General features: G+C 31.4%; 1 protein-coding gene across 1 annotated transcript; it reads left to right on the forward strand.

Annotated features, from left to right (window-relative positions):
- Positions 1-4,876: 4,876 nt before the first annotated feature.
- Positions 4,877-7,337, forward strand: LOC105157044 (DCL-like protein). The gene is made up of 2 exons (XM_011073342.3): positions 4,877-5,242; positions 6,812-7,337. Exons 1-2 carry the CDS (start codon positions 4,988-4,990, stop codon positions 7,103-7,105), a joined length of 549 nt encoding a protein of 182 aa, XP_011071644.1. The 5' UTR covers positions 4,877-4,987; the 3' UTR covers positions 7,106-7,337.
- Positions 7,338-12,664: the final 5,327 nt, after the last annotated feature.

Genomic DNA, 12,664 nt, shown 5'->3' on the forward strand with positions numbered 1-12,664 from the left:
TTTTAAAAGTGTATTTATATAAATTATTTTTTTTTCATTTCCATACATATATAATCAAAAAATACTATTTATTTTAATCCACTCACAATTAAATAAATTATATACATTTTCATACATATATATAAAATTATATAAAAGAGATATGATTTGACAATGAACAGTACTTTTTATTTTCCACTACCCAAAATCAAACATACCATGCTTATTTTATATTATCTCCAAAAATAAATTCAAACATACACACTATCTCTAACTTATACTTATTTATCTTTATTTTTCTCTCTCTCTATCTCCACAAAACACCCCAAAATAAGTTAAAAATAAAACCAAACATTATGTATGTATCCACATCCAAGAACAGGCTTCAGGCCCTTAGATCCACATTTGAAACGAAGAAGCAATGGATTGTCTTTAAATCAAAAATTGCATCCACTTTTCTTTTAAATCAATAAAATTTATTTTTATCTCGTAATTATTTTTGCTGACACGAAATTGTATATGAATGAATACCTGGCATGCCAAGTAAGACAATCTCTACCCCTTATATCTTCCTCCTACATCAAAGTTTAAGTTGTCATACCCAAGCGCTCAATGACACCGGAAGGATCATATAGTCATGAATGAAAAAGCACATCGTCAAATGCCACTTACTATCGATTAACCATCTATCAGGAGCAAGATCTTTGACGCAACTCCTTTAGACGGATCAAACTCAGCAAGTCCTATTGAGATCAACTCAAAATCCACTCCTTGCATTACTCTCCTCGGCATGGTGACCGAGGTTACTTCAATGGAGGAACAACTTGCATAAATGGGCCAAGCCATCACTAATCTCCAAATGATCGTCGAGGATAAAGACCTCCAAATTGTCAAATTGATGAGCAAACAAGAGCATATGAACGTTGAAGAATCCAACAACAACCACAAGCATGCCTCCTTCTTAAATCATGTTGAAAACGAGAATCAAGTAGATAAAACACCACCGAAGCATGACTCTATGTAAAAGACTACACATTCTGAAACTTCTATTGCTACATTATCAACAATTGCAAGAGAGATCACCAACACCATTAAAGCCCAATACGGTGGAATGACCCAAAACTTTCTAGCTTATTCAAAATCTTATACCAAGTGCATTGACGTCTTAAGGATGCCGACAGGATATCAACCACCGGAACTGCAACAATTCGAAGGAAGATGCAACTGAAAACAACATCTCATGTACTTCACCGAGACATGCAACAACGCCTGCACTAACAGTGACCTCTTGGGGAAGTAATTCGTCCGGCTCAAATGGAACGCTTTCGATTGGTGCACCGATTTACAGGCCGAGTTTATAGATAGTTGGGACGAAATGGGAAAGAAGTTCTTAAGTTGCTTCTACAGCACACGACGAATAGTGAGCATAGTTGAATTTACCAACAAAAGACAGTGGAAAGACGAGCCAGTCATCGACTACATCAACTGTTGGTGCACTCTAAGCTTGAACTGCAAAGACAAACTTTTGGAGGCCTAGATGTAAGAAATGTGCACCTAAGGTATGTATTGGGGTCTCGCTTATATTTTGCAAAAACTTTGAGGAGTTGGCTATCTGTGCACATAACATGGAGTTAAGCATGGTAAATCATAAATTCAATTTCCTAATCAGCCACCAAAAGAAAGAATCATGAAAGGATGAAAATTTTAGCGAACCCACTGCCAGGGAATCAATGGTCACCAAAGCAACTCCTATTAAATTTCTTCTAAGCGAGACGAGTGAAAAGCCTGAGAATTAACATACACCACATTACAAAGTTTGGGTTACTTTGGATGATGAAGACATGACGAACACGAATATTGCCAACATCACTGCAACAAGTGACATGCATGTTTTTTAAAAATAAGTCAATAGTTGTACCATCTCTACTAGCAACACCACCAAAACTTCAGTTGGATAGTCTTAAGCATGTAAAAATAGAGGCGTTTATCACTAACCTAGAGCCCTTCACCAAAGTAGAGTCATACTTTCCAGATGTCAAGCTCAATCTCAAACCTGACGAGATGCAAGAAGTGATGTCTTCAAAAGTTCCAATCGATCAATCATCAAGGAAGGAAATCAAATACTTCAAGTCCCACCTTCGACAACATTTGACATACTTTCTTCGAGTCGGGCGTGGGGGATTGGTTGACATCAAAATTTTGAAATAGGTTATCAATTAAAAACCTAAAATAAATTGGCTAATAATTAGGTTCCAAATTAAAGCAAAAAAGGAAAAAAAAAAAAAAAAAAAAACCAAATACTTCAAGTTTCGCCTTCGACGACATTTTGCATGTTTTTCACCGAGCCTTAAGGTGGGAACATCTGTTGAGATAAATTTTGGAATAAATTATTAGTTAAAGCCCAAACTAAAATGGCTAATAATCAAATTCCAAATTAAAGTTCATAATAAATTTGGGCTTCTCATATCTTCAAGAAGACAAATTTGCATTAGTGGTCTTATGTATTCTGGTGGACTGATCCAAAATAAGCATAAGTTATTTTTTTTATTTTGAATGAATTAATTGGGTTAAAATAAGTTTAAGTACAATCTGATAGCTAATGGATTCATATTAAAGCATACATTGTTCAAGCCCAACAGATGTAAGCCCAAGCTACTATAGTTCTACCCATACCTATATATTAGGGTTATCCACCACTCAAGTCAGGAGACATTCCACACAATAAGGGAGACATATTCTACACAAGTCACTTCATACAATACAACAAATCCAAACAAGGGACTCTAGTCCAAAAACTTTTTGTGACGACAGGGCACTAATCCAAACAAGGGACTCTAGTCCAAAAACCTTTTGTGACGACAGAGCACTGCAATTGCGAAAGTTTCATATCTTAATATAAAATCACAAGCCTTGATACCAAATTTTAAAGTAACAAGTAATTTACTCTACAAATCCAAATGAGATCATGCATCCACATAAGAAAAGTTTCAAGTTCTTGGATCAAGATCCAAAGCGAATAATTAGTGGATTATCTTTAAATCAAAAATTGTATCCACTTTTCTTCTAAATTAATAAAATTCATTTTTTCATATCGTTTTTGTCTCGTAATTATTTACAGACGTGAAATTTTGCATGAACACATACTATATATACTTAATCTTAAATTTAACAATAAAATACAACTTATGTGAATGGAAATTTAGAATACGAAAAGATAATACCCAAATTGATATTTACAATTAAGTATAATCATGGAGTTATTAAAGTTGAATTCAAAAATATAATTTCGTCTATGGTCAAAAGTGTTGTTAAAATTTCCAAACTAATTTACTATTTTATTTGAATAAATATAAAATCATAGGAATCTAATTATAAAATAGAAAAAACTTTGAAGGGCCAATAGTACGACATACCTTATATGGGGAAGTGTCAATAATTTGAATAAACCTCTAAGCAGGTTTTCATAATTTATGCTTAATATATACCTTATTAAGTTTTCGCAACTTAGGAAAAATAGATGTAATTTTTTAAAATTCAGAGGGTTTATATGTAATTAAACTAAATCTCGTACTCGACTTTCCGATTATCCATTTTATCAAAAAAAATATACACATTCAAAATTTTCATCCGATAAAATTTACTATTTCTCACACAAAAACATTACAACATCAAATTTGTCATCTGCTAACATGAGCTGAATACTACGTTAGCTGCTATGACGATGATGATTGCAATTATTCTTTAAACTTTGGCATTGCTGATTGTATGAGACATCCTGGCCATAGGTTTTAACTTTGGATATCTAAGGTTATATTAAATATATCAAAAAATACAAGCAACCCCCTTATAATATCATAAATGAGTAAATAATTTTCTTATAAAAAAATAAATAGCCATTTAACTTTCTGTATTTTTTAAAATACGATAATTTACCCCCTTATGATTTTTAAAATGAAGCAATTTACCTCCCGTAAGTTGCTTCATTTTAAAAAATACAAAGGGGTAAATTGCTATATTTTCTATAAGGGGTAATATGCTCATTTTTCATATTACAAAAGGATAAATTGATATTCCTCCAATAGATATATGCACATTTGTGAAAAGCGAAAGGGAAATTGCTTATAATTTGACAACTTTTTTAGTTAAGGGCGAGTTGATATCCAACAAAAATACGGGTTGAAGTTAGATTTTTTTTAGTTTTTTTTTTTTTAGAGTGTTAATCATTCCAAATAAACCATGATCAATTCCACGTGGTTTATACATCATCTGCGCTAATGACTTTCCACCTTAATCATTTTGTACCATAATATTCTAATTAATATAGATATATAATTATTTGCATGAAATCACCTTAATTTCACAGCAAAAAATCCTAGGTGAAAAATAAAATAGTAAATTACCCTATTGGAAAAAGTATTATTTTAGTCCGTTAAATATGCCTAATTTTAATTTTAATCCGATAACTATGTCTATTTTTGTTTAAATCCAGTAACTTACGAAATTGCTTACTTTTAGTCCTCTAGCAGATCTTCGGATAATTTTACCTCTATGCAACTTTTGAAAGGCAGTTTTAGTCCATATGCACTCAAAGGGGTAAAATTGTCCTAAAATCTGCCAGAGGACTAAAAGTAAGCAATTTCGTAAGTTACTGGATCTAAAAAAAGAATGAACATAGTTATCGGACTAAAATTAAAATTAGGCATACTTAGCGGACTAAAATAATATTTTTCCCTTACCCTATTTATTTTGAGGAAAACAAAGAAGCAAATTACCCCCTATTTAAACCATTGATGGGAGTAATTTATTTTATTTTTTAAAATACAAAAATGTAATTTGCTAATTACTTTTTTAAGAAGGGTATTTGATCGTTTCGTATATTGCACTTGGTAAATTGTATTTTAACACAAATTAGTTAGACGGAGTATTACCCATTGCTGAAGGGAGTGTGTTAAACCCTAAATGAGATTAGGGTTTTGGGCATTTAGCGAGAAGCTCTCATTTTCAATCAATGACGAACGAGGTTGCTTCAGAGCTCGCAATGGAAGTCGAACCCCAAGTTGAAATGGCCGTCGAACCGGAGCGGGCCATGGAGCAGGAAGAGGAGGGTGGAAAGTCCAGTGAGGAGCAAGGGGTCGAGAATTCGGGGAAGGAGGGAATGGGTAGGGCCACCGTCGGCCCGAAGACGTTTGGTTCTTCTGTGGAGATGTTTGATTACTTTTATAAGATACTTCATTCCTGGCCAACTAATCTTGATCTCAATAAGGTAAACTGAAAGTATGAGTGTTCATTTGGTTAATGGTGAAATAATGGGTTTTATTGTAATTATGGCTTCGAGTGACAAAAAGATATTCTTCTTTGGGATTTGTTGTTGTTGGAGCTCGGACGCATGGAGTTTTGACCTCTGGGATTAAGCTTAGGTGCAATGCTGAAAGTTGAACGGCATTTGGTAGGAATGAGATAATTGTAATAGGATTTTAGAAGGAGGATCTTCTTGGTATGCGTAACTTGGATTTAATTGTTCAGATCTTTAGAACGGCATTCAATCTTTTCCTTTTTCGTGATAACTGGAAAAGAGCATGTGAATATGCTTGTGCTTGTTTTTTGTAGCTATTTTTTAATTCATTAGCAATAGAAAGCTGACTTCTTAACGGTAGATAAATAAAAAATTCCAACATGAGATATATAAGGGTTTAATTTAGACACTGATTTGCTGTTAATTTTCTTCTAGAAGTGAAGATATATTCATCTTTCTGCTTTTGCATGATTGATTGTTTTGGAGTTGAAATAGGAATTGGCTGATTTTGTTTAGATGACTTTAAATATAGCTGTAGTTTAAATGTGGCTATATTGTTTTATGTGTCCTGACATTGAATTGCATGTTGAACAGAGCCAAGCTCTTTTGGGGGATCATTCATTGGATATATGATAATTTATAAGTTAATTTATCCCAGACATATCTCCTACACACAATGGTTTGAAATATGCTGTCTATTTTTAATATGTTTCAAGAAGAGTGTGAGGAAATAAAATTGTGATAGAACTTTGCCTCTCTAGAACAAGCAAATCAAATATGATGCTCTTGTGCTTAACAAATTACGGCCTGATGCATATAAAAAGAGGTTAAGGGTTATACGTCTGCTAAGTTACAGGATCAAAGAGTTTCACTGTACTTGTTCTTATCTTGAGCTGCCCGATCTAAAACAGTCAATGAACAATGTGATAAGCCATCTGTAAGTTCAGTGCCACTGCTTAAGCACACTTGCATCACAAATTTCAATTGGTAATTTTCTGCATTACTTAATGCATGGCCATCCAGCAATGATGTTAAGACTGTGTTTCGATATTGGGCTTTTCTGCATCCATTTTGGAGCTGGTTTTGTTAAAACTGTTTCCTTACCATCCTAGTCGGATTGTGGAAGCATTGTGAAGTTGGTAACATGTTGCAGCTTTGTGCACTCTATTTCTGACAATGTTTGATCTTCAAACTTTTAGAGCAATACTAAAAGTCTGGAGTCACATTTCAGTAATGCAACAGATGAAAACATTCTTCAGGAGCTTACTCCAGATGTTTTTCACATTTATTCTTGTTTTCTTTAATTTTTGAAATGAGAAATAGCTTCTTTTTCTCTTCCTCTGATGCTGTGGAATAATAAGGTTGCTTTAGCACTAGCTGAATTTTCATGATGAAGTTTGTAGTGTAGCATTAGTTGTGATGATATTCTCATCCTATAGGACCTGATCTTACTGGGAATTATTTTGTAACTGCTTTATTGTTGGTGAAATTCTGCTGTCCATAACACTACTCTTTACTGCTATATCTTGCCTTTTCCAGTACGAGCACACGATGTTGCTGGAATTGCTGAAGAAGGGTCATCTGGAAGCAGATAGAAAGATCGGCAAAGGTGTCAAAGCTTTCCAAATCCGGTTTCATCCTCAGTTCAAAAGTCGCTGCTTCTTCCTCATAAGGGAAGACAACTCCGTTGATGATTTCAGCTTCAGGAAATGCATCGACCACATACTTCCCTTGCCAGAAAACATGCAAATCAAGCATGATGTCAACAAGGCCTTCCGCGGAAAAGCCGGTGGCCGAGGAAGGGGTGGTGGCCGGGGCAGAGCTGGAAAATGAATAAAAGAGTAGCTGCCACCCTTCCATCAAGTTGATATATTTATATTCTAGGAATGAATTTTTGGAAATTTTGCACTTTATTCTGAGTATTTGTCAACGAGGGCTTTTTCTAGTGAAACATTGCAATTTTTTTTCAAGTAAATAGTTTTTGCGATCTTGGCCAACGAGATTGCAAATTTTGTACTTTATTGTGGAATTTTATTTTCTTTTAATATCAAATTCAGCTTGGCCATGTCAAATAATCAATTACTTATCATTTGATTGCCTATTTCTTTCTATATTGTCCATTGGTCATACATGATAAGTTTACTTGGGTGTAGTTTAGTGTACTAGTGATGTGGTTAGCTTGAACTTAATTAAATTTAGTCCCGCGAAAGAATTTTCATTTATTACATCTAATTCTATAGACGTTGCATTATCGTGTTATACCTATGTGAACCTGTTCTTCCCAAGTAATTTTAAGGGATAATTATATTTATATTCTCTACTTATTATTTTTTTTATACAAATTACTCTTATTTTTTACATAATTACAAAAAAAAACTCTCACTGACAATTATAAAATAGGAGTTGTTTGTGTAATGATGTGAACGTTTTTAAGGGATGTATATGTAATTTTCCAAAAAGACACGGGCTGATTTGTGTAATATGTTAGTGTTGGTGTGTATGTATAATTATTCAGAAAATAGGAATGATTCGTATAAATAAATCACATATTATAGAATGTAAATATAATTATCCATAATTTTAATCTAAAAATATAGAATAAGAGTCGTGTTATTATTTATCCGATAGAAATTGAGTTGTAATAAGTTAAAGAGTGTAGTAACTCTCTATTTAAATATTTTTTTATTATAATATGCGATATTTAATATCATTCAATTCATTTAAATTCAAAACTATAAAATATGAGCAATTCAAATTAATGATTTTAAACAATTCAAAGAAATAACAAACTATTATAGGAATAGATTATACATATATGTGTTTGTGAGAATTAAATTCAAAATATTTTTGTTGTGGGGTCTCAACTTTATCGATCAAGATAGGCCTTCGTTAGCTTCACGTAATTATTATTAAGAGCCAATATAATACTAATTAATTTGGATTCCACCACTAGTTGTAATCAGGGGCGGTATTAAATTGAACAGTATTTTAATTAATTACAGCTTGTAATAATTAATTAAATCTATAACCTCCCATTTTAGTTGAAATTAATGGTGAATGATGGTGATGAGTTCATGATCATTGGGTTAGGAATAATAGGGCCTTTACATTGTTAATAATTAGGATAAACTATGAGTGCTCTTTAAGTTTATCATAATTATAAATATTCTTTGTTGTATTAATATTATAAAAGATTAAGTTTTCGTTATATTATACATGACCACAATTTAAAATTATGATAAATTAATTTTATTAACCACAGTTAAATAAAATTAAAGTAAAAATTTAAATTTTTACCACGATTAATAATTTTCTCCATGAGTTTTAGCCATAGTCAAAATATTTGCATGGTTTTGGCCATGACTAATATTTTGACTACAGTTGTGGAAACAACGGGTCAATACTAGTCATAATTTTCTTCTTTTGGCTATAACAATTAACCATAGTGGAAAATCGTAAGAGGTATTTATTTGAATATTTATAATTTCAAGAATATATTAATAATTTTTTAAATAATGAGAAAGTATTTATAATAAAAACAAATCAGGGGAGAGCCTCGCGATTTATGTGTTAATTATCCAACTGCCATACTATTTATTTGATGAAAAAAAGAGACAAAAAGCAGTAATACTCAATTAGTTAATGATGTTTGCACGCTGTCACAGTCACAGTCACAGATACAATTGGCACCCCCGCAGCCGCAGGCATTCTCCACACTCAACCCCTCGAATGTCTCATGACAAAATAATGTGCTCTGTGCGTAAGAGCACCTTACACCTATGACTTTGATTATGAATTCAAGTTGCTTGGAAGGTAATTGAAAAATCAACACTGATCTTCCTTAAAAGAGAAAGGAAAAAAAAGGTAAAAAAAAAAATCCCTCAGATGTCTCACTTGCCAATCATCTTCTCTAACTTATTTAATTTTAATTAATTAAAATATTAAGGGGGGAAAAAGTATTATTGCTCTAATTAATAATTTTACTCATTCACAACTCATCAAAGAAAAAAATATACCTTTTTAGAATGGACCAATATTAAATTATAGAACAAATTTGAAAATAAAAATTTACATATATATTTACAATACGGCCGGACCTCATGAAGTCATGCTTCACAATGCAATTCTTATTGTGGTGGAAAATCACACTAAGAAACATAGCTACTTGCTCGGGAACTGTGACATTTTTTATGAACTCAACCCATCCCGATTGTTCCAACATATAACACAAACGACCGAATGTATTATTATTCATAAGGAGGTTGCGAAAGCACGACCAATCGCTAAAGGAAACTAATCTATGAAGTTTCCAACATATAACACCACCTAATTAAAATTTCTAACTAATTTTTTATTCAAATGGTGTATATGAATCAAATATTAAATTTAGATATTTATAAAATTAGTATGGTTTTTTTTTCTTTTTTTTCTCTAATAGCATAAGATGACAATTTATGAAGTTTAAATAAGAGCATGTCATGTGTTTTTGGAGCCTACAAAAATTATGGAATATGATTTATGTTTGAAAGGAGTTAGTAGCACATTAATATATAGGGTGAATAGTAATTTATCCCCCTGTGATATTGAAAATGAGCACATCACCCTCCTATGAAAAAAATATAGAAATTTACCCACTCTATACTTTTTAAAATGAAGCAATTTACCTCCTTATACAAGAAGAAATTAGGGGGTAAAGAAAAATATATAGAGGTAAATCGCTATTTTTTTACCCCATTAATTCTTCAGGATAAAATTCATCTTCATCTCTAATTTTTCAAATTCCCTGTCATTTTGATTAATTGTAAATTAGTCTCTCTAATAACTTCTCGGGATTAATTTTCCTGAAAATTTCCCTTTTAAAAGTTTTATCTTAAACTATTTTGGTTCGTTCATTTTCAATTTAATACATTTAATTCATTGCACACAAATCTATGTATAAAAATTATATTTTGTAAAAATATTAGTAAATATATGTATTACTTTAAATTTTAAGTTAGTAAATTATTTAAATTATATAAAAAAAAAACGAGTTATAGAAAAATATATGAACGCGCGCAGGACTGATATTATTGTGTAAATAAATATATCATAAAGAATAAATATATTTTGACAAAAATATTAATCTTTTTTCATAAAAAAGTATATTTTGACAAAAATAATTTCTTAAATATAAAATTATATTTTCATAAATATTAATACTTTTTTTCTTGCATAGTATCAAATTCTTTTATACAAAATTATTTTGACAAAAATATTAAAATTTTTCTATGCAAATCTATATTGAAGGGAGTAATTGCACTAGAAATTAAATGTGAGGGGCCATTTATTTTCTTGCTTTACCCCTTCAAACTTCAAATTTATTTCTAAAAATCATGTTTTCCAAATTTATCTTATTTGGATATTACTGAATTAAATACAAACATTAATAAAAAAAAAATTATACCAATGAAGAGTGAAAATATTAAAAAAGTATAGTTTGACAAAAATAATTTCTTAAATATAAAAGTATCATGGCAAAAATATTAACTTTCGATAAAATATTTTTTTTTAATGCAAAACTATTTTGACAAAAGTATTAAATTTGTCTATACAATTTATGTGCAAAGAGAGTAAATTACATTAGAAATTAATATGAGGGATCATTATACCAATAAGTTAAAACTTTATAAAGAGTAATTTAAGAAAATCATATAATTTGGAGCGGAAATTAATGCCAAAAAATTGTTGAAAAAATTAAATTAAAATTAATTAAAAATATATGAATGATTCTGAAGTTAGTTTAAAAAGTCAACGATTAAAATGAATTTTACCCCAATTTCCATTTATTTTCTTGCTTTACTCCTTCAAACTTCAAATTTATTTCTTAAAATCATATTTTCCTAATCTATCTTCTTTTTATATTATTGAATTAAATACAAATAGTAATATTTTTTCTTTTATATGAATGAAAAGTGAAGAAATATAATAATTTCGGTCGAATATAACATAATTTCGTCACTTGTGTCAAAAATATCAAAATATTGACTAGTTTAACGAGACATAATTTCGTATCCAATAAGATATTAATTAATTTGGAAGGAGGATTAGTATTGGGGTTGACGACCTAACCTATATTATATTATTATTATTATGATTTAATTGTATTTACTGCTCCATATATTATGAGATGGCAAAACAAGAACCCTAGAAATATTCGTTACCATGGGTGGACAGTCTAATTTGTGGAGGCGTTGTACTTGAAAACCTAATATATCTCTGTAAGACAACCGTTATTGTTATTGTTGGAGGCCAAAGTACTTGAAAAGATAAGGAAAGATATCACTTTTTGACGAGTATTAGATATCACTATATGATTGTGCGTTTATGTTGATTGGAACTTTTCTCTCCCATAATATAATATTTCTAGGGTTGCAGTACTTAGTGCAAGTCTTTATAAGACCCTCGATGTCCTGTCTCAAGGTCCTCGACTTGGAACGTTTTAAACTGATCCTCAAAAGTTGGTTTTATAGTTGCCAAACCTATGTGCAGTCCAAATCCACAGGTTTAACCTTTTGATCTGTGAGCATTTCATTGTAACATTGAAACCCCGTTCAATATCAGTGGTAAGCACAAACACACTGCCAGTTTGATAAACTCTTACTGTATTCATCAATCCAATATTATTTGATAAAGATTGGCGAATGAAAACAGCCAATGCAATTGGCTTTTGATGACTCGTTCCAACAATCTCCCACTTAACCATTAAGCCAATTACCTATGTTACTCAGAACCCTTTGAGCATGAGCAATCTATGATACCAACTTGGTTTCTTGAGTCTACTTTATTTTCTGCTAGAGCTACACGGTCCAACCGTGTATTTCGTTCACCATCGTTGCCTACAGATGGTTGCTATCTAAGAATTTTTGTGGACCTTGGATGAGATCTCGGGCCTAAAGGCTTTCGCCCTAGCCTTGTTGTTCGCCTCCAAGAGTACAACCGGTTCGGCCATGTTAGGCACCATATCCACATCCAATGAATGAGGTTTTTTAATCCAAACCACTTTCCAAGACCGACTTGTTAAAATCGTCCCATGTTCCACTTTTATTATATATAATAATTTTTTTCTTTGTATACTTTTTGTTGTTATTAAATAAAATTCCTAAATTGTTATCAAATAAAATTACTGAATTATAATAATAGATAGACAAAACTTCTTACTATGATTTATCGAATTATTTAGATGCAAATAATTAAAGGATGGAAAAAATTGATACAATTCACGCCAGGGTGATTTTCCACCCATTGAAATATATAAAACCGCTCGCGAAGTTTGTCCACCCTACCATAACCCCACGCGTGCGCTAATCGCATCCCGAACGCCTTGTTGACATCGTATATTGCGGAATGAACGGC

Source organism: Sesamum indicum, linkage group LG3 (genome assembly GCF_026168435.1).
Source record: "Sesamum indicum cultivar Baizhima isolate 11 linkage group LG3, ASM2616843v1, whole genome shotgun sequence".
Lineage (NCBI taxonomy): Eukaryota > Viridiplantae > Streptophyta > Magnoliopsida > Lamiales > Pedaliaceae > Sesamum > Sesamum indicum.